At 38.8% G+C, this 26,801-nt stretch overlaps 1 protein-coding gene across 2 annotated transcripts; it reads left to right on the top strand.

Moving 5' to 3' along the window:
* The first annotated feature begins 10,079 nt into the window (after positions 1–10,079).
* Positions 10,080–21,806, top strand: LOC140923409 (uncharacterized). Of its 2 annotated transcripts, XR_012164161.1 has the most exons (9): positions 10,080–10,151; positions 11,117–11,287; positions 13,153–13,244; positions 16,249–16,334; positions 17,632–17,693; positions 18,615–18,847; positions 18,976–19,032; positions 19,581–19,675; positions 20,411–21,806. XR_012164161.1 is itself a non-coding variant. In XM_073373501.1 (6 exons), exons 1-5 carry the CDS (start codon positions 10,142–10,144, stop codon positions 17,657–17,659), a joined length of 387 nt encoding a protein of 128 aa, XP_073229602.1. In that variant the 5' UTR covers positions 10,080–10,141; the 3' UTR covers positions 17,660–17,693; positions 18,615–19,016. The 2 variants fall into 2 exon arrangements, 1 of the variants encoding a protein (XP_073229602.1); XM_073373501.1 differs by lacking the exons at positions 19,581–19,675; positions 20,411–21,806 and having other exon boundaries at positions 18,615–19,016.
* Positions 21,807–26,801: the final 4,995 nt, after the last annotated feature.

Here is a 26,801-nt window from a genome sequence, read left to right as displayed (position 1 = left end):
GGTTCGTGAGAGAGATTAAGGGGAAAACAAGAAGGTCGTTGGACAGTCACGTGCACAAAATAAATAAAGAGCACGCCAGTGAAGAGGTAAGACGCTTTTAAATGAAATAGCTGCTCAAAAGTAGACTGTTTAGCCTGCCGAAATAACGGATCTTGCCGCAGAACGGGTGTTTTAGGATTGCAAGAGTAAAGTATATTGAATTATTAATATGGAGGAGAAAAATAACGAGGCGCCTAGTATACACTCGCTGGAAAGAACATCTTTTAAGATGTTAATGCTCTGGCCCATACATTTGCTCATACATTTGTTTAAACGTTGGATAGCGACGATCCACCGGATAAATCACTATCCAGCGGCCCGATAATTTTTCATGTATTTTAGGGAAACCAACTGCGTTATCCACTGGATAGTTATTTATCCAGCGGATAGCGTTATCCACCTTTTAAGCAACTCAGCCCTGGAAAGACGAGAGCAAAGAGCAAGTATGGGGAAACGTTCCACAGTTTAAATGCAACAGGAACACTTTATGGTGACGCATGTGTTAGAACAGGTCACAGAGTGAGTCCTAAGTAATGAGGTAAAGGAATCAGCTAATCAAACGCAAAAGTGAATGAAACCACGTTCGCATTCCCAGAACTAAAGGGCCCCCACCCGCCCTCCCCCCATCCCACGTCTCCGCCGACCCTGTGTAAATCGTCTAACAAAACTAGTGAGCCGAAAGTAGATTAGGCTTTTCTTTTCTTTATTGGTAAATGTTCATGATTTGTCATTTTTCTTTGCTATTTTTCATTAAAACAAAAGATAAAAAATTGTCCGTTTTTGTTTGTTTGTTTGTTTGTTTTCTATTTATTGAAAAAATGGAAAAATTGTTCGCAACACTTGTCATTTTTTTCATTTTTCTTGTTAAAATGGAATTATGGAAAATTAGGCGATAGGTATGCCATTTTTCTATTTTTTCGTTTTTTGAACATCGGGTAAAAATGAAAAAATGGTGCGAATAAATATTATTTTTTCATCTTTGTGTTTTTCTATTTTTTGGGAAAAACGGAAAAATAGAAAAAAGATGTAGGACTCGGAGGTTATTTTATTTTCCTCACTTTTCTAACAATATCAAGAAAATAAAAATAGAAAAATATCGCTTTTAGCCGTTAACAGTATTTTTTGTATTTTTGAATTTAACTTCAAAATTAGAAAAATGAAAAAATGATCGATTTTCCTGACCTTTTTCTTTTTTTCTCTTTTTTTCTGTATTTTGAAATATGCAAACATGGTAAGGATAAGTAATATGTCCTTTTTCCATTTTTGTTGGAAAAATGAAAAAATAGATTGGCCGAAGTGTGCACGGACCGTTTTGGGTCCGTGCACACTTCGGCCAATCTAATTTTCCATTTTTCCAGCAAAAACGGAAACAGGAAATATTACTTAGGGACCGGTCATTATTTATCGCCTGGGGGGGGTCGGAGGATTTTGGGCTAAACACGATGAAATTTAGCCGATCCCCCCTTTAAATGTTATTTTATTGAAGTGATCCCCCCTCATAACTATATATAACTTTCGTGATCCCCCCCCCCCCCATGTCTTTGTACCCATATTCACCTTTCGACGTGTATATTTAGTGTTTAAAACGTTCATATACAGGTAGTATTTCTAACTATGATGTACTTACAGCATAATAAAGCCGTTATCGCGCAGTCTTTTTTTAAAAGTGTCTCTTGATCCGTGTCTTTTTCTAGTCTGGATCCAGACATCTGAATTCAGTTGACATACAAGCAATCTTGCTTAAAACTGCAAAGTGCTTGAAACTGCAATCAGTGCTTGAAACTGCAAAGTTACTTTTTTTAGAGTGCCAAATAGCAGTCCGCCAAGTCCCTATCAGCAGGTCATATTTAGCGAAAATTCGGCCATCTGGGAGGGCTAGGATCGGCCACTGTTCCTGTCTCCTTTTTTATTTTCATCTATAGTGTAATAGATCAGCCTTTGTAGCTTTGCTCACATTTTTATAATTTTTTTTTGTTCGTTTTTTTGTTTGTTTTCTTTTTGTTTTCCTTTTTTTTTTCATCCAGTGTTTGCTTGTACAGTAACTTCAGCTATTTGGTCATCTGGTACAAAAGTTAAAACTGGCATACGAACAGTTGACTGTTCATCGAGATCAGCAATGACAAGATCATCTTCGCTATCCTCGTCATCATCTAACTCCGTATCTGATTCTTCACTCTCTTCCTCACTGCTGGACAACTCATTCCCGTTGCCTGGACTTCTCTGTCGATAGTAATGGTAGCGAATTGCCTTTATCTTGTCCAGCTTTATACCAACAGTGGTCAGGCCATGTTCTTTAAGGTACAGGTCGAGCTGTCTCACCTTCAGCTTTTCAACTTTGCCATTCTCAATAAGTATGCCCCACTGGTAGTCCTTGTATGTTAGTTCCTCTTCTAACCTTTTTTTCTCCTTAGCCTCTCTTGTTCTAATATCCTTCCTGCTGTTGATATCATTTAGATGGCCTAGGTATTCAATGACATGCTTTTCGTCGACACTATAGGTTGCACAGAAAGCAGCGATGGTATTTGGATTGCCCGCAGAGATGGCGTTTTGTTCGTACAAGTCCTTCAGACATTTCCTCGGTTGATAATCGTCTGGAGCACGACCTGTTGTCGGCGTTTCGTACACATCCATTAAGTGAACGGGATTTTGCTTGTCTGGCACAGGCTGAGGGATTCTTTCTGTTACTGGTCCCACCCATTTGTTGTTGGTACACCAGGAACAGAGTGTGGAGCTTGCATCGCTTTGCTTATTGCAGGCATTCCGACAAAATTCAAAAAAGAGCTCTCCTCGGACGTAGTGGTCCTCAATAAAACTCTCTATTTTACTAAGATATGCCGCACCGGGTATTTCGGCCTTACTGTTTTCTGAAGCATTTCGGTACGTATTTAACTCAGAAAAAACAAACAAACACGCTTTTTACAATGTTTCAGTTATCAGAAGTTTATATAGTTCACAATTTAGAATTCACCTGTCAAGTTTAAAGATGAATATTAGCTAAGTCATGAGCACGTTATAAAAGGAAAAATATAAAAGCGTTAAAACAAAGCTTTCTCGATATAAATTGAAATGCACACATTCGCCAGTGTGACAGACTTCCGTTTTTTAAATAAAGTTGTGTTAGAACAAATTGAGATTGCAAATGCTATCATCTCCCAGCAGAATGGGCACATTTATGTTGTATGCTTTCAAACTGGCATTGTTCAAGCAGATTTGAGTGGTCCTCCCTCTGAATCCTTCCAAAATTTTCAGTGATCCCCCCCTTTTGGGCTCTCAGTTACGACTGATCCCCCCCTCTGTTCTCCTAAAAATCAAGTGATCCCCCCTAAAATCCTCCGACCCCCCCCAGGTGATAAATAATGACCGGTCCCTTATCCTTGTCATATTTACATAGTTTAAAGTACAGACAAAAATAGAGAAAAAGAAAATGGTCAGGAAAATTGATCATTTTTTCATTTTTCTAATTTTGAAGTCCGCTTCAAAAATACAAAAAATACTATAAACGGCTAAAAGCGATATTTTGCTATTTTTTATTTTCTTGCTATTGTTAGAAAATGATCATGATCGTCACCATAAAGTTTTCCTGTTCCATTCAAACTGTAGAACGTTTCCCCATACTTGTTGCATGGGTTTCCCGACATTAGCGATCTTTGCTCTCGTCTTTCCAGGGCTGAGTTGCTTAAAAGGTGGATGACGCTATCCGCTAAATAAATAACTATCCAGTAGATAACGCAATTGTTTTCCCTAAAATTAGATACATAAAAAATTATCAGGCCGCTGGGTAGTGGCCTATCCGGTGGATAGTCGCTATCCAACGTTTAAACAAATGTATGAGTAAATGTATGGGGCCAGATCATTAAGATGTTCTCTCCCGCGAGCGTATACTAGCCGCCTCGTTATGTTTCTCCTACATAATATTAATTCAATATACTTTACTCTTGCAATCCTAAAAGATCCGTTCTGCGGCAAGATCCGTTATTTCGACCTGCTAAGCAGTCTACTTTTGAGCATCTATTTCATTTAAAAGCGTCTGACCTCTTCACTGGCGTGCTCTTTATTTATTTTGCGCATGTGACTGTTCAACGACCTTCTTCTTAACTCCTTCCCCTTAATCTCTCTCACGAACTGCTCTTTTTTGCTGGGACCATAGCGTTGCTGGCATGAAAACCGTTGAGTTACCCCCCCCCCCCCCCTTTTCCCGTGCCAATTTTCACGCATTCTCCTCCCCCCTAGTACCCTTTCTAATATTCTTCATTTCCACGGCCGGTACGGTACGGTTTTCCCGCCGCTTTCATCCACAGTCGACCCCCGACAGCTCAAACCTTCAAGGAAATCGAGATCAAAAGTGAATGGAACTACGTCCGCATCTCGAAAACTAAGCCCTCCCCCCCCCCCCCCAAATTCCCCCACATCTCGGCCGACCCTGGGTAAATCTTCTATCCAAATTAGCGAGTCTCTTCTTCACCGTTAAAATATTCATAACTTCTCACTTTTCTGCGCCATTTTTCAATAAAATAAAAAGTGAAAAACTGTCTGAAAGGGTGTATCGTTTTAAAGTTTTACTATTTATTAAATAAATAAAAAAAATAGAAAATTGGTCGCAACACTTGTCATTTTTTCATTTTTCTTATTAAAATGGAATTATGGAAAATTGGGCGATAGGTGCTAGGTATGCTATTTTTCTATTTTTTCATTTTTTTGAACAAAATGGAAAAAATGAAAAAATGGTAGGAATAAATATGATTTTTTTAATTTTTCTGTTTTTCTATTTTTGGCGAAAAACCGAAAAATAGAAAAATGAGTTAGGAATCGGACATTATTTCATTTTTCTCATTTTCTAACAATAGCAAGAAAATAAAAAATAGCAATATATCGCTTTTAGCCGTTTTAGTATTTTTTGTATTTTTGAAGCGGACTTCAAAATTAGAAAAATGAAAAAATGATCAATTTTCCTGACCATTTTCTTTTTTTCTATTTTTGTCTGTACTTTAAAATATGTAAATATGATAAGGATAAGTAATATTTCCTGTTTCCGTTTTTGTTGGAAAAATGAAAAATTAGATTGGCCGAAGTGTGCACGGACCGTTTTGCTGTATCTTTGTCTACCTGTTATAAATAATTCAGCCTACAGCAAATATTAAAGCACACAAACCAGTTGCAATCGTTATGAAGTAGTTGCCTTTAGTTTTGTTTTTCAGTTTTGCTATTTTTAAGATTTTGCTAGCTTCGTCATAAACAGTTTATAGACTTCTATAGACTTAGAGATTCAGTGTATTTCCCCACATGGTTAGTTCCTGAGTTTTTGTCTGGTATTATCCATTTGAAGTGTTTGTTAAGCTTGGTTTTGGTTATTTGAAGTAGGCTTGTTTTGGGGAGTACAGCTGACCTGGAGTTTTACCCACAATCGAGTTCCTGTTTTGTATATTTTGTCTTTCTGGGCGGTTTCACTGTTAGCATTTAACTGGTTCTTTGATACTTGTCGGTTGCGGCTGTGTAGGCTTACCTAACTATAGAAACCTGTTGCCATATAGGCGATAAGATATTCAATAGAAACTCTTCCGGTCAGCTAACCCGAAATAAGTCTACAACTTGGTTATTTAATTCGCTGTGTAAGCTAGTAGAATTTGTATAGTTGTTGTCAGTAGCTGTTGAAGATTAAACTGCTATCTTAAAGAGAAAGAACAGAGTCTTGGTCCTCTCGTTTAAAGCCTAGCGAGCTTCACAAGCCCTCAACACAATCTTTGCATGATTTAAATGGACAACCCCCCTCAGTTCCAGAATATTTTTTGTCACGTGAAATATTTGACATATATTCCTTGAAAATCAGTACGTTACCCGTCTTTATGCCCTTTTGAGGTTCGTAGTTAATTAATTTCTAAGGGGTACAAAGGAAGTTTGACAATGAATAAGGGGATGACGTTCCTACCCTTAAACTGAACTATACCGTAAAAGATCCATTAAAAGCCTGGGGTGTGTATTCATTTATTTTTAAGTTTTGAGAGGGACCTCTTTTATGTCCAGAGTCAATAATAGGGTAGACTACGAGAAGTCCCCATTTTCCCTCAGAGAGACTAGAGCGAACGAAACGCGAGCGCACGTGAAAATTTCCCCACGCGGGGAAAGGCGAGACGCGGCGGTAGAGAGCGTGGAGTGAGTTTCACGCACGGTTGCGTTTCGCTCGCTCTACTATACCTGAGGAAAAATGGGGACTACTCATAGTCTAATAATAGGGAGGCGTTTAAAAAGATTTGCGTCTTGGTAAATGGATGTGCCAAAATATATACATTACGATTTCGTCGCCAATGTCAATGTCGATATTATAAAAAGGGTTCTAAACTTACATAGAGAGCTAAGATTGATGCCCTTCCGCCTGATCTTGCCTGAGATAAAACGTTTTCAGCAAAAATAATTAATAAAAAAACCCTTCAAAGGCGTTCCCTATATTATGTGTGTGATTGAACTAGATATGGTGCGTGCTTAGTAGGGTTGGGAGTAGTATAAGGTAGGGTAGGGTGGGGAGTAGTATAAGGTAGGGTAGGGTTGGGAGTAGTATAAGGTAGGGTAGGGTTGGGAGTAGTATAAGGTAGGGTAGGGTTGGGAGTAGTATAAGGTAGGGTAGGGTTGGGAGTAGTATAAGGTAGGGTAGGGTTGGGAGTAGTATAAGATAGGGTAGGGTTGGGAGTAGTATAAGGGTAGGGTAGGGTTGGGAGTAGTATAAGGTAGGGTAGGGTTGAGAGTAGTATAAGGTAGGGTAGGGTTGGGAGTAGTATAAGGTAGGGTAGGGTTGGGAGTAGTATAAGATAGGGTAGGGTTGGGAGTAGTATAAGGGTAGGGTAGGGTTGGGAGTAGTATAAGGTAGGGTAGGGTTGGGAGTAGTATAAGGTAGGGTAGGGTTGGGAGTAGTATAAGGTAGGGTAGGGTTGGGAGTAGTATAAGATAGGGTAGGGTTGGGAGTAGTATAAGGGTAGGGTAGGGTTGGGAGTAGTATAAGGTAGGGTAGGGTTGGGAGTAGTATAAGTTAGGGTAGGGTAGGGTTGGCTAAAGACTATTAGTAAGGGCTTATAATCAGAAACTGCGCTTTTATTGGATTGTTCGCACTGGTGACTCATTTAACTTGAAGTTTACTCTGATGAACAAACGATTATTTTAAACTTGACAGGAATTCTGCTGCGTCATACCGAAACGTCCTTTAGGCTATTTTTCTGCTAAAATTCCCTTTATACTTTCGTCTTAGATATAACATTTAGTGTACATTTATGTAGAGAAGGTAGGCGGCAATTTTATTTTGAGCCACTTTTGACGGAAAAAAACGTGTAAATCCCTATGGCATAGCTCGTCTGACATTTGATGTCAGAGAGAATTTATCATTCAGGTATTGCATGTAACAAGAAAGAGTCAAAGCAAAATTCTAACCCATAATTTAGCCTGAAGTGTTAGTCGCTTTCTCGCCCAACACATTACGCTAGTTAACCTTAAAATCCAGTCCCAATGTCGACAGAAACGGGAATCCCGTTTGCTACTAAACCGACTTGAAAAATGCTTCTCGGGCCCTAAATGTGCGTAATGTGCGTTGCTTTGCATGACTACGATGCCGTTTTGTACGGGTAAACTGACAGGGCTGAATAACGTACTGCGCATGTCCATGACATCATGCACCTATCATCTGATAAACTCACGAAGGAGAAATTCTGACAATTAGAAGTGCAAGCCTTGTTAAGGAATTTTAAGTAAAACAGGGATCAAAGAAAACACTTTTGACCCTCTCGGCGAGGCTTTTCATTGTTTTGATCGTAAGTTTTATCAGAAAGATGACCGAGAGAAAAAGAGCATTGCTGGAGGTTTGGCGACTTTTCTTCAATGGTACGTAAACGATTTACTTTAATATTATATTACCTTATTACGTTTAAAGAAGAGCAAATTTTTGAAATATAGCCGAGCGATGACTCTTGTGGGTCGTTATTGCACAGGCAATCGGCCAGAAAAAAGTTCTTGCGGGCCAGAAAACCCCCACCACACCCCCCATCACTTTTCTAAAGGTCCTTCCCTAACTGACCAAGTAACCCCCAGCAGCTTACCACTCAAAACATAAACGGGATTAAAATGTTGCAATTTAATTACAATAATAAGTCAATCCATTACACGGATCGATAAACTTCAAAGATCTATGTTCTCTTGAGTTTTCTATAAGTTTTGACTGAATTAAAAAGATTTCGTCAGTCTTTACTTCTCAGTTTTGTCACACAAGAAGTTTCTAAAGTAGTCAGCATATTCTTTAGGAATAAGATCCTCTCCTTCAAGTATCTCATTGATATAAATTTGGCTCGGTTTTAGCCCCTCTTTAACATACTTTTCATAAGCTTGATACGCTGTCGCATGTACGTTCACTCTCCGAAGCCTCCCTGCTTCGTGTTCATCTAACTTGGCTAAACTTCCTTTTAAACAGATGTACAAGGCACCATAAACGGTCGACTCCTTATCTGGGATAATATTAGCATAACCAAAGCCATCGTCTTTCCATATGCTGAATACGACGCGAAATCCTCGAAGTACTGCGCTTTCGCGAGAGATGAACCTAGTGCCGCGTTCCCGCATTTTTCTTGCGCTCAGATTTGACCCAAAAGCAAAGTAAAGCTCTGTTTCTTCCATAGGTGTATAGTGTCCTTCACTGTTTTAAACCAAGCTGTGGTCGCTGATCGAACTGAGTTACGCTTGATCACCTTAGTGTGCGATGATGCTCACAGTTGCATAGGCGCGTTTCTCGCCTCTTTTCTTGCATCTCGTGCGCGCGTGTACTTCCCTCACTAAATCGGAAGGAAAAGAGAGACTGCTCGCAGCCTTTAATCATCCGGAATCTGGGAAATTTTTGCTTTTGGAATCGCTCCGGAGTCTTGAGCTTTGGAATCCCTAATTTAGGTTTCATAAAAATCCGGAATTCTGCTATCAATAATTCCACTGACAGGGAATCCGGATTCCAGTACCTGGAATCTGAAATCTACAGCGTAGAATCCAGTCCAGTCCTGAGTATCCAGGACTGTCTTGAATCACCTTACAATTTAGGGTGATATGGGCTTTGTAATTAAGAACAGACTAACATGTAATCGATCTTTGAGACCTTCCGTTAAAACTTTTTCTCGACTAATTTCAAATAAAGAATGACCGAGTTACTTCTCCCCAAAATAAATCATTCTCTCAAAGGCTTTAAGGCGAAAGTAACTTGAGCAAATTAATATGCGGATGGCTGGTTCCCTTTAGTTAAAACTTAAAAAGAAACAGTGAGAACAAAGGGAAAGAAATAGAAATAGATCAATTAGATGATACATCCGTATTCAAGAAATGGGAAGAGAGACCCTGATTGGTTGTCGGGCCGGGGTTCAACCTGTCACAGCTCGCCCAGCTGAAGATAACCCAGCGTTAGTATAGTATAGTTAGTATAGTGCAAAATTGGAATTCAAATATGAAAGCGAAAAGGTAAATTCAATTTGATTTTTTGTCTACCTTTTGATGATTGGATTTGATTACAGTTAACTGAAAAAATTCTTTTCAACTAAAGGAAAACAATCCCAGATTTCATGACGATATCTCAAGGAATTACGTCGTGCACAAGACTCTTTGCAGATGATATGAAGGTGTCTAGGGTACTGAGGGACACTAAGGAAGATGTTGAAGAACTCGGCAGAAAGATCTTACTCGTTTGGAATATTGGGACAATTGATATTTAACACTGATAAATGCGAAGTGATGCGTATTTCTAAAAAGACAAACACCGTCGTCGCAAGCTGAGGAACCTGAAAATTGTCCTGAATTGATGTGATTGGAAATCATGGATTGCGCGCTCAATCTACAGATTAGTCAGGTATCCGCTAGCAGATAACTAACTAATCTGTAGGTTCTGTAGACTAGGTTGCGCTGATTTCCAAAACTATCTGTAGGCTCTTAGCCAATGAGAAGACAGATAGTGAGTACAATTTAAAATAAGCAGGGTTATCGGTACGTACTACGTGGGGAAAAAAGTTCATCCTGGAGTAGGCCTGGGGAACAGTTTCGAAGGCTCAATCAAGAGACAAGCTGCACAGCGGTCACAAGCTAAAGCACTGGAAAATTCAAGATGGAGGACGGTAAGCATGCTTTTCCCACTGACTTATTGCTTAAATTTATCCTTAATTTGGCGCTATTCAGTTTTAAAAACATGTTTTCTTTATGTTATTAAGTCTTTTTTCATATTTATTTCACGAAAATGAAACGTTTACAACTCTACGCGGCGTTGATTTTCAGCTTTTTCGTGATTTGGTCCGGTTTGTAGCGCTATGTCGATGAGTTATTCTTCTGATTTCAACTAATCTCACTAGTATTACATATCTAATCTTTGAGGGTTTAATACTTCAATTTATAATTAGGTTCAGGTGCTAGGAGAATTTCTGCCATTACTCTCAGAAAATGACCATGAAAAATGTACCTTTTTCCTTTGTAAATATCATCTCTTGGTCCACGAATTTTCTCAAAATTCTAACAGTATGAAATGTATTTCTTTTAGTCGTTGATCAGTTGTTTAGCTCAGTTTCCATTGGGATCATTAGACCCTTTATAAGCCGCTCCTTGTCAATTTCACAGTACTTGATGCTGAACAGTTTACTCGTGGCGGCTTTTTTCGTTTTCTTTGAGGTTTATAGGTTTGCCTAGATTTAATTTGTACTAATTGTACTTTTGCATTGCTTTTTCAAAATGATCTGCCATCCGTTTACTTTGTTAATTTTTTGCCTAGCATATCTTGTTAGTGCTTATGATTTATCTTAAATCCACCTATTCTCAGTGCTCTGTATCCGTATTTTCCGCATATATCCCCTATATTTTGGTGCTTCTGCTGTAACTCTTATTGGTATAATAAACAATTATTTCTTTGTTAATGTAAAGATCCCTGAGCAGTGATATGCAAGTGTAATTAGAAAAAAATATATTAACAAAATGATCTAGACATTATCTCTGTTAGTGCCTGGAAAAATACATGTAAATCCATGACAAAAAGTTCTCTATACATCGTACCAAGGTGAAACTAACCTTTTAGTTTTCTATGTTGTTTTGGTAGATCTTGAATTGGAGCATGAGGGAGCAGCTCCAGGGTCCACCTCACAGCCAGTTAGGCGAAACATTTCTTTAAAACTGAAAGCAAAGAGCAAGTCAGCAAGCTCATGGTCATCTGGGAAAAGCAAGAAAAAGGAAGGAAAAAGTGGAGAAAAGTCGAGGACAGGATCTGAAGGTAAAGAAGTCAATTTTCTTTCAACGCTGTACAATGTATGTCCAGTTTTAAGCCATGCTGTCATGTTGTTTCCTTAGATGAGAATCATTAGTCCACTTTGTCTCTTCACCCAGGTGTATAAATGGGAACCTGAGGCATGCTGTGTGAAGTTTGTTGAGAGACACACACTCTTGAGCATCTCTGTCAATAAGAGCCTGAGACAGTGGATTCCCTTTGGCTTCTATGAGCATGAACCCTGGATACTTTCATAAGAAAATAGAATATAGAATATAGAACCAATACAGTGCTTGAAAAATCTTGAAGTCCAGCTTGTCCTTGGGGCAAGGAGCTCTCATATTTTGCTTGTTTAAGGCCACCTTTTGCTTTTCTCGGTTAATGATTTTATTAGAGGATCAGTTGTTTTAACCCTTATTGGGTAAGTGAACCTTAAAAGTTACTTGTCCAGCAAGAAAATCCACCTAACCAGGACTACTGGATGGGACTTGTTTTGAGCCCTGCAACAGAAATTTGTTGCTGTTCATTTCTCGGCCTACATATTGTACATTTACACATGTACGGTATATCCAGCAACTTGAAATCTGAGCAACAGCCCTGCTTGAGGAAATAAGCAACATTAACAAGTTTTTCATTATTTTTTCTGTGAATGTTTGTTTATTCAAAACAGACAATCAGTATTACAGTGGAACCTTGATATAGTGAAACTCTGTATAACGAAGTCTGGTATAACAAACGATTTTCTTTACCCCAGTCGTAGTAAGATATGAAAAAGAACCTTGATATAATGAAACCTCGTCGATATGGCAAACACATGTTGCCAGTCGCCTAGCCCTTCGTTAAATCAAGGTTCCACTGTACAGATGTTTCTAGAACCTTCTGGAAAAACCTAATTGGAAAAACAGGTTTTTCAAGAATGGTCTTTTTGTTGTTACATCTTATCTGTTTTCACCCTTTTGTCACTAACTGGTCTGTCAGAGAGTTCTCTTGTATTTTGGCTCATAAATAAATTTCAATTTGTTTTTGAAAACTTCCAAGGCTCTGGTAAATTTATTAAGTTGAATGCCAACAAGGGTGTCCTGTGATGAGCTAGTATCCAATCCAGAGAGGTTAGCCATACTCCTACGGTGTAAATGCTTCATGCTACAGAAATTAGGTTATGCTCTGGCTGTTTGGGCGTCAAGATGTAGGTCTGCCTCTACCTGCTTTTGCACCGAGTTACACTGCTCTTTTGGATGTTAATTCTTGCCTTCAGTTGTACTGTAATTTATTGTGTACTGTAAGTGCCAAAATTCTATCCTCATGGTAAAAGTTCTTATATTTTTTAAAAGAATTTGTCATTCATGTGTACCAGCTGCCATACAACCATGATTTTTTGTAATGAAATAGAAAAAGAGTTGTGTGTTTCTTTACACAAATCCTTGTCAAAATTATTTGTTTATATAATATTGCCTGGATTTGTGTCAAAGTTGTTCAGGTAGAGGCCATATGCATAGAGTATAGTTAGGTTGTAATGACAGGTTGTTCAGTTTTCAGATGATAAGATTCAAGTAAAACCGAGTAAACTGCATATGCAACATTTTGCTAGATTGTTAAGTTCAAGTTCAAGTTCAAGTTCACTTAGTCACATTTATTCAATTACCATACAACAACAAATAAGAAAAAAAAGAAGTAAAACAGAGCTAACTATACATTGAATTCAACATAACAAAGGAAAAAAAGTGTCGCAGCCGAAGGACCCAAGCTTTCGAGTTGGCTTCTACCACAGAGCGGTTACATCTTGCTCAGTGCCATTTTGTTGTAAAATTCCTCTTAGTTGCAAGAAGCCCTGGATAGTTATTTTATGCTTATGTGTTTGTCATATCTATTAGGTGATAAGGAAAGTAAAAGGAAAGAGAAATACCCCGGAACAGCTGTGACAGCTCAAGTGGTTGTTATAAGAGAACTCAAGTGGGATCATCAAGTATGTACTATTAATTTTTATGATTTCTGCTCATTTAGTTCCAGTCACTCAGCCCCTATTTGAAAGTCGTTTACTGTAAACGACCTAATAAACGTCTACTTCTAATTAAACGCACCCTCAACGCTGTTAAAATTTTATTAGATGCCCTCTGTAATAAACGCCCCTGTCTAATAGTTAGATGGCTACCCATAAGAATTACTCCAAACACTAGGAATTAGCAAAAGGAGCAAAATCATTCAATTCATTCAGTTTCTTGCTTGATTAACAAGGGTAAATGTGTATTTCATCTTGTTCAATGTCAAGTTAAAAGTGCGGATAGACTAATGTTGCCAACACAATAACAATGAACGAGCATTCTAACATCAATGTTGGGATTTGAAAAAGAGCGATAATCTGGATCTCTAGACGTATCAATTGATGGAGTGGATATTCCATTATTTTTAAACTCTCTTGATATTTTTGCTGAAAGCATGTTAGGTTTGTTGAGCTTGTTACAGTTATGAGAATAAACCCTTCTCTCTTTTAAACGCCTCCTTTCTATTAGAGGCCCCAACCTTGGACCCCTAGAATTAACGGATCTTGTTTACTGTGGGTAATGTCGACCGAGATATCGGTCGATATAGCGGCCGATATAGCGGTCGACACTCGGTCGATAGTTGGTCGACACTCGGTCGACAGTCGGTCGATACTCGGTCGACACTCGGTCGATACTCGGTCGACGATCGGTCGACAGTCGGTCGATATAGCGGTCGATAGTCGGTCGATAGTCGGTTGATAGTGGGTCGACACTCGGTTGAGACACGGTCGATAGTCGTTCCAGATGTGTCTCGGCCGATATAGCTTTTCGTTCACCGACACTTCGCCGACTTTTCGCCGACACTTCGCCGACATTACACCGACATTTCGCCGACATTTCGCCGATAGTTGGTCGATAGTTGGTCGATACTTGACCGATGTATCGGTCAGTAATTGGTTGACACTCTGTCGATGGTCGGTCGACACTTAGCATTTCCTACATTTTTTAGCTTGGAGAACAAGAAATTAGAAAGCATTTTCTAGCTTGGACCTAACTGTTTTTTTAAATTGTGTTTCTGCTTTTTTAATTTCAAACTTCAATGTACTTAGCCAAAATTCCGGAATAATAGCCATTAGTCATTTATCTAGCCTTTTCTTTTAATTCATGTGAACGGGATTTAGCCTATCTGTATGGATGCCCACCACCTTTTCGCAGACGTTTCCTCCCCTCGTTTTTTTTTCAGGGGTGGGAGTCTCGCTACGCGTCGCCGGCTAGAATTGAATCATGAAGAAGTGCTAAGTGAGAATGATAGGCCTTCAGCTTCTTGTTATGTGATTTATTCCCACCGTGTAAGGCCTATATCTGGCTGATTTTTCCTATGCCGAGAATTTTTCAACCGACTCAGAACTACATTGATGAAAAAATGTATTTACAGTTCATTTTTTAAACTTGGTTTTCCTTAACAAGTTAAGATAATATTAATGTTAACGTGGCGCATACTGTTTTCCTTTTATTGGATGACCAAAAGTGACTTACCATTCAATATTAATTTCTGTATACGCATGGTCGTCTTTATTTTGAACAAAATATAAATATAAAGCGAAAGGACAGAGCAAAAGGACAGGATAATGTAATGAGAACGTAGCGTATCCCACAATAAATGAATGTGTTCAGTCTGCTGGATATTTTTGTCACCTTCCTCGGCGCATTATCAGCGCGTTTTATCAATAACTGATCGTTAAACAAAGGACTGTTCCCGTCTTCAATGCAGCAATATATAACTTTAATTTGTGGTCTCTGCACAAGCGAGAACTTGGCGTGATGAAGCAGGTCAAAGCCCTATAATAAAAGATGTGTATTCCTCGCTCTTAAAGCATGTCATGAACAGTAATTAATGACGTCTTTGCTTAAAAAAAAAGCCATTGGACACACCTGATAAATTAACACACGACTGATATTCGAACGACAGTTAACCGATATACCACCGACAGTTGACCGATATACCACCGACAGTTCACCGATATACCACCGACAGTTGACTGATATACCACCGACAGTTGACCGATATATCACCGACATATGACCGATAGCAAGTCGAGGTGCGTCGTCGAAATATCGACCGATACTCAGCCGATAGTCTATCTCACTATCGACCGACTATCGACCGACTATCGACCAACTATCGACCGACCATCGACCGACTATCGACTGACCATCAACCGTCTATCGACCGACTGTCGACCGACTATCGACCGACTGTCGACCACTATATCGACCGCTATATCAACCGCTATGTCGACCGATATCTCGGTCGACATTACCCACAGTAAACAAGATCCGAATTAACTAGACACCCTGGGTGTTTATTAGGTCATTTACAATAAGCCCCCCAAATTAAAGTGCCTATCACCCTTATTCAGTTATATTAAATTTCGAACATTTATGTAATTTAAAGAATTTTTTGCAAAGAAATAAAAGTTATTTTGTGTTTCAACACACTTTTATCAAAGGATGAAATCGGCAATTTGAGGCTAATTTCCCGCCATATTTATTCAAAAAGGAGTGATTGAGAGACTGGGTGCTAAATGCTTGTGACGTCAACCCGGCATCTTGTAGCCAATGATGTTATCGCTGAGATACCGGGTTGACGTCACAGACTACTCGACCCAGTCCCCAATAAGGCGGGATTTTTACTTCGTGAACCGGGATTTTGATCGCTTGTTCAAAATCGAGATTGAAATCAAATCCCATTCTATTGCTTGTTTTTGCATGTTATATGTTTCTACTTCTTAAAAAGAAAGATATTGCCTATGGGTTATAGGCACTTTAAGTCATTATTTTTTTCATCATAAAAATTTAACCCCGTACTTGTAGATGAGATAACTTAGGCTCTAACGTTTCTGTTATCATATTAGTTTTGTCATTCAAACAAGACATTTACTGTTAGGTTTCAAAATAGTAAAGCTTATCCTCCTGTCTTCCTCACAGATTTTGCCAATTGGGCAAAAAGTGCAAGATCCACTTCTCCACCTTTGTGAAAAGTGCTCCCTACCTATCCTTGTTTGTGGCTACTGGTATGTATAACAAGTATTTACAAGTATGTACTCCTTTACCAGCGTGCAAAGAAAGTCGTGTCTGATAGCCTGGGACTAGTGGATTTTGTTATCAGGCTAGTGAATTCTTTTCTCAATTTACCTTATTGGCAAATGGATTTTTTTTAGGAAATTCACGTTACAGAAAAACTGTTATCAATCCTGCTCAGGAAAATTTTTTCGGGTTAATTAAAATGGCTCTTGGGCTGGTACAATGTACATGCTTTTCTAGTTGCAGCTTGCACGTATGGCAAGCAGTGTAAAACTGACTTTCTTTGCACCCTGTTTACTCCACGAGTTAATGACATAATCTCATGATATATGAATGCACTGAGGCTCTTGTTTGTTAGGCTGTGGATGAAAGTCTTGGTGTTATCTTCTAAATTCTCTTTGATGGAACCTCTGCAAGATTTTTTTTTTAATAATAATATTTTTCTGGAGCTCTCAGTTTTTCATTTTTATAACTCCAGTGTTATTCTGCTGGTGTATCTCCTATGGTATCTTGTGATCAGTACTTGAACTGTTGTAACAAAATTGTTGTAGAATTTAGTGGTATCCAGATCATTGATTATAGTGGATAATTGATTAAAAAACCTCCAGTAACTGGATATTGATGAGGCCTTATACACCTACTAGTGCGATGAGACATGATGATGATGATGAACCGGATATTGATCGTGGAAAATGTTCACATGAATATCCATCCAAAATAAAAATAAAATTTATAGTTGACAAATCATGTCTTTTAGAATATTAAAACCTGGGTGCTGTATTTTTAATGGCTCATACAGTGATGCAGCTTTAATGCATTGATGACCCTTTTCTGATACCTTTCATACATGTATGTTTTTGTCATGTTCTCAGGGTTGTCATTAAGAGCCGGGGGCTGGGGATTTTCCGCGGCTACTTTTATTGGAAAATAGAAGAAAAATAGAACCAAAAGAAATCCCTAGCCGTTTGATTCCCCGCCTACTTGTTGTACTTACCCGGCAACTTGAAATCTTAGTGACAACCCTGTGTTCTGGAAATAATGTGCATCAATGGCCCTGCTTAACTCTCTTTAGGTTTGTAAGGGTAAGTTTGTTCACATTCAATTGTACACATTGTGTTAAGATGGGTAAAAGAAACATGTAGGTAATTATGATTTAAAACGAGCATTAAGTCCAATTGTAAGTACAGCCCAAAAATCTGGGTGTATAGAAAAACACTTTCTACATGACTGTCTTGTTCATGTACCCTTCAAAATTAATAATTTATGCCTTCCTTGTCTTTATTTCAGGGTCCATGCAAACACTCTCTCTGTTTAACATGCGCAGAAAAGGGAAATGGAAAATGCCCAAGGTACAAGTAGATTTAAAATAGATTTCATCATTTTTGTTACCTCAGTACAACTTGGTCTGCCAAAACATAATGTTTACACTGGGCTGTACATTCAATGCTATGTCACTAGAAATGTGGTTGCTTTTGGTTGTACGTAATTTTTACTACAACTTGTTTAATCAAGACCAGGCACTTTGGAGTTCTCAAAAACTCGTTTGATTGGGTTTTTGAGTTCCAGAACCAAGTACATTCAATGCTACGCCAAGTGTGGATGACCTTGGTTGTTCATGTTATTTTGACTTTAACTTGCTTAAGCACAAGGCACTTCGGAGTTCTTAAAAACGCGTTCCAAAGGGTTTGTAAGTTCTAGAACTAATATTACTTTCAATGCTATGCCACTAGAAGTGTGGTTGACTTTGGTTGTTCGTGTAATTTTGACTAAACTTGCTTAATAATCACAAGGCACTTTGGACTTCTTTTAAACTTGTTCCAAAGGGTTTGCGAGTTCTAGAACCAATAATAACTGGAATTTGGAAGTGTAAGATCGTTACCAGGACTTGAATTTTGGCCACTTGACAAAAAAAAATCTCAAAATTCAAATGATGAAAAAGAGGCGAAAATCAAAGTTTTGATTGACGTACTGACGAGCCATGTACCTAAGTTGCTGAAAGTTGCCTTTCATGGTCCCAGAGTTGTTGATACCAAGATCCAGCCTATAAGTACATGTAGTCTCCCACCTCCCTGTTTTTGTCTCGTCACACAACGCTCCTCCCTCCTCTCCTTTCCCCTCCCTTTCATGGGGAGTAGTGTTGCGTGACATGACAAAAACGGTTGCTTGAGAGACTAGTTTACATTATATAATGGGAATAATATCCAAAATGGCAGTATTTCCAAAAATTGCCCTTCATCAGGGTCTCTGAAGTCATGTAAATTTTACTTTAGGTTTGGGGAAAGTGTCAGAGGATTGAGTGAGCAGCACTGGGCAGTGTGTATGTATACCACCTTGTATAGCAATTCCAAATAATCAAAAATGATGATTTTCCCTGTCTTGTTTTGCAACGTCTTTTAGGTCTCATTATGTTTGGAGGGGAGTTAAATTTGACAAGTTTTGTCCCAGAAGCTGGGGTTCAAGAACGTATGAAAGAACATGGGAAAGATCCACTATGGAAAATCAAGTATGAACAACATTTTATGAATTTAAGAATTTCCTTTATTAAGAGTCAAAGTGATGTTATAAAGTCATTTGGTTGGTAAGACCAAGTATGAAAATAATATTTTTGACGTGAAGAGTTTGTATTTTCAGGTATACTTCTAATGGAAGTACACTATTTTCTGCCTGAGACAGAGGAGCTGTTCGCAAGTAAGTCATACTCTGTGGTAATTGGCATTAGTGATCTCTTGACTAGCCATTAACAATATTAATTTGCAACTATTCTTATTAATCAACAGATGTCAATTACTGTTAAATGTCTAAAACTTAGCTCCTATTATGTAGCCACCCCTCTTTTTAGCCAGGACTACTATTAAAAATTATCAGTAAATCATTGAAAACAAACAGAACATCTGTTAATATTACTGTCAGTGCTTACCCTGAAGGCTTAATTATCAATCACAAGAGGTTAGACTACAGGTAGGTACAACTTGTTATTTTTAATAATTAAATTCAAATCTTACTTTGTAGCTGTCACTTCCTTCAAAAAAATTCAGCCCTATTAATTTCAGTGAAAATATTGTGAATTTGTGTGTTGCTATAACAATGTTGAAGTGTACACACATTATGAGCCAGGTTTCTTTAATTCTGCTTCCAAAGCCATTTGCATATTTGTACAAAATGAACCTTAAATTTATATAATTATATATTTTTGGTCGGTGAATTTGATCAAAATTGTTCATAATTTGTTCTTACAGATATCGACGTTTTCCTGACCATCATGAGTTTGTAGAGGATTTGTTCTGTTACTCAGATGCTGTGGAGGACATTGATATTTCACCTTATGATGAATGTATCTTTAGCTATATGCATTTTAAATGTACTTCTAATTCTCAGCAGACATGATTGTGCATAGCCTTATAGAACATAACCAACATTTCAGGATGCCACCTACAGTTTCTTTACGAAGTTATATCTGAGGAACGAGCATAGAAATTCTGTTATACTGATGATGTGTCACTATTCACTACCCAGATCTAAGTACAGGTAGTGGCCAGTGCCGGATCCAGACCTTGAGATAAGGGGGGAGGGGAGGGGACCCAGTCATCCAGACCCTTAGATAAGGGGGGGAGGGGTAGGGGACCCAGTCATCCAGACCCTTAGATAAGGGGGGGGGGTGGTCCAGTCTCCCCCCAAATTTTTTTTTGGCCCTCAGTTTGGTCTAAAAATAAGGGGGCGGGGGGGAGGGGACCCGGTCATCCAGACCCTTAGATAGGGGGGGGGGGTGGTCCAGTCTCCCCAAAAACATTTTTTCAGCCCTCAGTTTGGTCTAAAAATAAGGGGGGGGGGGCCCAGGCCCCTCCCCTGGAGTCTCCACTGGTGGCACATCATCAGAATATAGAATTTAAAAATATTTATGGAGATCAGTCTGGAGAATTTGTAGGTGGATATTGGGCTTAAAGGGGTAAGAGCTTTGATGTACCAGTGACACATCCTCACTTAAAAATCCACAGGAAGAGTAATCTCTCTCGTTCCCTAGTTTGACTGTGGTTTCATTTTGTTCTCCTTAATATAACTTTCTTAATAGATTTAGTAACAGCATCAAAGGACCAAACTGTAGGTGTATATCGACTGGGACCACCAAGTCACGGCATTACAGAGTATGGAGAGATAAGATAACAACAGAGTACATCAGCCTTCTGTTGACTGCCTGCAAGCGTCTACAGATCCCAAAGTCAGGGTCAACCGCTGAGGAAAGGGTTCTGAAAAGTCAGGCATGTTGGATTTTGTAGAAATGTACTGGATTCTTAATGGGATGTGGCCATCTTTGTTGACATATGCAAGCTATAATCATGGAAAGGACTCCATCAAATTATCATAGTATAATGGTGGTGACTCTCAGTCCACAAAAAATAGCCTTGGCCAGTTACATGTAGTAAGCTTGTTTGTCATGTTTGATCAGAGGGCAACTCACTTACATTTGGGGGAAAGTGAGATATTATGCAATCTGAATCTGGAATAACGACTTCTCAAGCGCATTAATAATAATTCATATTTCGTGCCCACCAGTCAACACCTGGATATACTGCATCACGTGGATGCATTTGGAGTCCCAATGAAAAACCAGATGAAAGTCTTTAAAGATTTGGATACAAAATCCAAATGTTGGCTGATTCTAGAAAAATCATGTGACATGAATACATTAATTCTAAGTAAATAACATCTCATGCAAACAACAAACATCTGTTTCTTTTAAAGAATGTAATTCACATATTATCATGGTTCGAAATATCCCAAACCTATAGGAAGAAACAACACAAGTTACACAAAGTTAAAATGCAAAGCTCAAAAAAAACCTTTCAAAATCTGTTGAAATTATACCTTTCGTCACGAACAGCCAAAGAATCTAATGTGCCCTCACCATTTTTCTCTACCAGGAAACGATTACCACAGACAATCGGCTGTAAATAAGCATCCGAGACGTGCAGATATCATCCACCTGACTTATTTGCAACCTGTTGCGTGTACTTGGATAGCCTTTAGTTTAGACTTTTGGCATTCGTGATTTCAGTGCTTGCAGTCAACTCTTGTACAGTCATCCACACCAATGTGTTTACCTTTAAACAGTCCACCTGGCTCAATGGTGCAAATCTTGAGCACTTTTTGGTCTTGCCATTCTCGAAAAATCTGTAATGCTTATTTTTCCTTGTAAACTGTACATTTCAGAACAGAATTGATAACACACTCTTTTTCCTCGTCAAAAGTTTTGGGTGTCTGAAACCTTGAACTTGACATATCCATGTCACACAAAAAACTGAATATGATAAACACTAAATTAAGTTGGATGACTCCCAAATGACACATTCCATCCAAACGGTTGTTATCACATTCTATAGCTATTGTTTAATAAATTAAATGCAACAACAATGATGAATAATAAAATAGTCAGCCACTCATTTAAGAAGCTATACCAAAAACTCGTGCTTGGTCGGGGTATCCAGACACCGAAACAATAACAACAGTCGGCCTTCAGCCTCGTGCTTTTATCTGTTTCTCGGTGTCTGGATACCCCGATGAAGCCCTCACACTCGTAATTGATATATTACTTACATGAGCATGATCACCAGCTACTTTTATAAGGAACAAAAGAAAAACAAAACCCACCAAGCTTCCTCGCTGGTTGTTTAATTCCCCACCACCTACTAATTACATATACCCAGCAACTTGAAATGTTAGTGCCAGCCCTGCCTTACTGTTATATTTGGATCCTCAGAAACTTTCCAAGAAGGATGTTGTCTGGATTACAATATTAATATTACCCTCAATGGGTGTAACACAGTAAACAAAAAAAGTGTAATACTAAGTAAAAAGAGTTCCTTACAATGAAAATTGGGATAAACTTTATTTCATGTCGGAAAAACTAAGAAAAATGCAACTTATTTATCCAATTTTTTTTCTCATATCATCCTACAATAATAATAATAATAATAATAATAATAATCAACTTTATTTAACGAGGGTAACACCGGACAGTACGTCAACTGAATAACTAGTGGCCCTCAGCATCCTATTCTAGACTTTGCCACTCAGAGATCAGTCTTTTATTTTTACAAAGTATTACTCTTATGTGGCACATCCTGGGCAAATAGGCAGACTTACTCCTTGTTTTTTGGTTTCTTTCTTCTTTGGGGTCGTTGCGTAGTAGGATGTTCGCGTGACAAGCACGGGAAAGGTTGCGTGACAACCAAATGAACGTGTGTGTGGCACCCAACTGCTGATTTCGTTCTTTCTGCGAAGTCTTTTGTGTTCTCCTTTTGTCCTCCTTTTTCTCTTTTTTTTCTTAACCCTTCAAGTTTCGTAAGTATGCTGCGTACTCCTTTGGAAGAAGATCCTCTCCTTCAAGTATTTCATTGAGATAAATTTCGCTCGGCTTTATCCCACCTTTGACACATTCTTTATTCGCTTCGTACGCAATCGCATCTACAACTTCCCCGTTTCTCTTTTCCACTTTAACGATCACTCGGTGGAAACGATTGCCTTCATGAATGTGCTCGTTATCCATTTTGCATATGCTTCCCTTCTCGCAGATGTATAAAGCGCCATGAACCGCGGAACCTTCGTCTGGGGTGATATTAGCGTAACCAAAACCATCATCTTTCCAGTTGGTATTGAAGACGAAGCGATATCCGCGAAGCACTGCACTCTCGCGAGAAGTAAATTTTGCTCCACGTTCTTTCATTTTTCTTTCACTTAGATTTGATGCAAAAGCAAAATACAGCTCCTTCCCTTCCATAATGTCCTATGATCTCCAAACGTTCCAGGGTGAGATGTGTGGGGAATACCAAAAGGTAAACCACGTTGCAATTTTTCCTCACATTATTTGGCTCTATTTGATAAGAAAAGCGATGGTGGGTCGAGGGGGGTGGGGAAGAAACAAAGGGAAAATGTCCCCCCCAAGAAATTCATGCAAATGACGGGCCCGCGTGTCAGATTATAGCCGGAGGAAAAATTTCTTGAGTAGGAGCGCATGACTCACGGGCACGATTTCACATGTACACAGGCTATAAATACCCGGCAAACTGAAAGCGGAGCTGGAAAGTTAAAATGCCTTCTCTTAAGCTCCAGAATACATGCATACTCCCGGTGCATACTAGCCATTAATTATGCTCCAATTTTCTAGCATAATATATCTAACCAGGAGCCCATAATAACAATAAAAAGCGTCGACTCTCCTCTATGCCCAAGAAACCACAACCGCTCATCTGCGAAGCCATTCTTGTTTTCCTGATAATTTACGCTTGATAATTCTGAATGAAGATGGAATACTTTGAAGCGATTAGAAAAAGGGATTTTGTACAAATTCTAGAAAATTTTCTGACTTCCGGGCATTTAGTTAGTTAAGACCCTTCCCGATTGCCTAGCATATAGCCACAGCAAATTAAAAAATAACTGTATATAATTATTCGATTTAATTTGACCCCTCTTTAGCCTGAATTTCAGACGATTGGTTTTTACTCTCTCCTCTGAGGTAGTAAAATCGACTCGAAGTAATCGTCAGAAATTCAGGCTAACCCCTAATATGTTTTTTGTTCATGGATGGCTGCATTTCGGAAGCTATTTCTGGAAAGCACTTACGTCACTTTTGTTGACGTAGATCAAAATGAAACTGAAAGCTAAAGGGAGGGAAAAATCCCGTTTAATTAGGGTTGATTGTTGCCTATAGGTAAGTTTTGTGCAAGTCCGGTTATTTTGTGAAGGAAAATGCAGTTGACTTTTATACTGACTTGCTTTGCAAAATATGATTTCCTCGTAGACTTTTTCATCGGGACAAATTAAGCGAACTATCAAGACTACTCGCGCGGGAATTTATAACTGAGGTAGGCATCTGAAGCTATACTCGAACTACACGGTTTCTTTAACTTAAAACGGCATTTGGTCATTTATATCGCGGTGAAACTTTTGTCAAAGCATTTTATCTTCATTTAGAATAACCAAGCGATCAGCAAACAAGCTCGCTTCGCAGCTGAGCGATTGTGGTTTCTCGGGTATAGAGTAGAGTCCACGCTGTCAGACGCTGTTTCGACAATTAGCCTAGGAATAATTTCGTGAGTAGCAGCGCGTGATAATAAGCAATTTTTCTCTTCCCCAACATATTTCGTTTCGTTCGTTTCGCAGAATAGAATAAGCCTGGCGTTACTGACGGGCACGATTTCAGACAATCTAAGGGAGCATTCATTTTTTAGAAGGGGGGGTGGGCCGGAGGAATTCAGGGGAGGGTCATTAACTTTTTGCCTGCCCAAAAAGGGAGGGTCAGCATAAATTTGACACAACAAAGAGGGGGGGTCACTTAATTTTTTTTTAATATTATACAAGTTTATACAAACTGATCTTTGAACCCTTAACGTTACAAAGCTAATTTGAGACTCAAATGAACTTTGTGCCACTGAAATGTATAAAAGCCCCAGTCGCACCAACTGAATTGATTATTAGATGATGACAACAACAACAACAATTTTTAATATCTGAAAGAAACTGTTAAAGAGAAGTTTGGTTAACACAGACTGGTTGTTAAAATAATGTCACAGTTCCATGTCTGTCACTGATCAGAGTGAGAGTCACTTAGGCTCTCACTATCAGATAAGGCCAAGGATGGTGGTAAGGAATTGGAAATGTAGGCCTTAGCAGCTTCTGAGAATCGGTTATTTGACTTGAGTGTCTCATTCAAAACCTTTGCCTCCCTTCTTGATAAATTGACTAATGCTGCAATGAAAATGTCTTCCACCCCAATAGTTATATCAACGTTGTCATGGTTGACCCTTGGTAAAACCTTTTGCAGAACTCTTGTTTTTGCATTCTCCATCCTGGCTAACTTTCATTTGATACCTTTCCTTTTGTTTTGCCTCCTCTTTCGAGCTTTGGAGGTAGATGGCTTGAAGACCAAGCCCTTGAATGTGCTCTGTAACTCCTTTAGCTTTTCATCAACCAGAGCCATAAATGCTGAAGCGTTTTGACCTAGCTCATTAAGCTTGTTCACTGTAGCAGAATTAAAGTCATGGTGAATAGATTTCCCAGGAGAAAGACACCTACCACTCTTATCAAAAAGGCCTTGATCCATGGCTACCACTTCCTTTTTGAGCTTGTTTACTTCAGTTTTCAAGCTAGTGAGCTGATCCAAATGTTTAGACAAAACAGCTACATCACTGGCTCTTGGAATATATGAAGTGGTAAAATACTTTCCACATGCAGCTGGATTGTCTCCTTTTTTGAAATCCAGTTTCTGTTGCAGTGTCCCCACCTTTATGTTGGTTTCGTATTGTCGGCTTCTCTCTGTCATGAACTGGTTTCTGAAATAGCTATCTGAATTGCAATAAGGCCAGACTGCCTTATAAAACTTGGGTAGAAGTTCCATATATGCTATTGATCTTTCACCTTTTGGAAAGGGAATATAGCCCAGTGATTTCTTTTTCCATGGTTCTCCAAGGGCTTTGTCGGTCCAAGATAAAAAACTTTGGCTAGCTTTGGGTTTATCCCCGACTGCAGTGTTATTACTTTTCCCGTGCTTTTCCCTTGCCTTTCGAACTGCTAATGCAACTTTCTTCCTCTGCCCAAGTAGGGGAATCTCTGTTGAAAATTCTACTGAGAGCACATCTTCAGTGATTGTTTCAATAACTACTTCTAGATCATCATAACCCTTGTTGATAAATGCATTAAAATAACTTGAAATGTCATTTTCTTGAAACCAGTCGTACATGCTCATCGTCGATGGAGGAAGCCTAAAATGGGAGTACTATGAACAATACCATGGCCTTGAGGAAGAAGATTTAAAGAGAATGTCAGCAAAAGGGCTAGAAGATTTAGAGAATGACCGAATGAAGAAAAATGCAAGGCGAGTTGCAGAAGAAGTGCGATTGAGGATAGATGGTGAGCCTGCACCAAACGGTTTTCTTGGTGCAATTGTTTCAGAAAAGCCTGGTGGAGAATTTTTTTACAATAAGGAATATCTATCTAAGTATAACAACACTTCAAAGTCAAAGCGACATGTAATACCTGGACATGCCTATTTTAATAGAGTTGAATCCTTTTTTGAGTCACATTACGAAAGGGGAGAGCTCTATTTTGAATTTATAAAATGAGATTGTTCAAGAAAGGGAGAACTGTGTGAGGCATGTAAGGAAAATGGGTGGATAGGTCCCGACTCACTGAAGCGCACACCACGTCCTTACCCAGATGTCACACAACTCCCTTCCTATCACTACCTCTCAGTAGGTAATATCCCTGTTCATAACAGAGCACCAGATGATTTCCAACCCCGTGCGCAGTTACGCAAGCTTTTCGTCGAAGGGAACATTAAATGTGGCGATAATGACAAAATTGAAGCATTTTCTAAAAAATACATTGTCAGCCCTGAACTGGTGAAAGAATATCTTGAGCACCTTACGAATATTGAAGTGAGAAAAAATATGCGCCAAGACGAAAAG

The sequence above is a fragment of the Porites lutea genome, chromosome 13 (genome assembly GCF_958299795.1).
Source record: "Porites lutea chromosome 13, jaPorLute2.1, whole genome shotgun sequence".
Taxonomy (NCBI): domain Eukaryota; kingdom Metazoa; phylum Cnidaria; class Anthozoa; order Scleractinia; family Poritidae; genus Porites; species Porites lutea.
This window is presented reverse-complemented; position numbering and strand designations above follow the sequence as displayed.

Excerpts from the sequence above, each read along its gene's own strand:
- LOC140923409 (XM_073373501.1), top strand. Across the intron at positions 11,288-13,152 it reads GTCGAGGACAGGATCTGAAG|GTGATAAGGAAAGTAAAAGG; the intron begins GTAAAGAAGTCA and ends CATATCTATTAG. Across the intron at positions 13,245-16,248 it reads AACTCAAGTGGGATCATCAA|ATTTTGCCAATTGGGCAAAA; the intron begins GTATGTACTATT and ends TCTTCCTCACAG.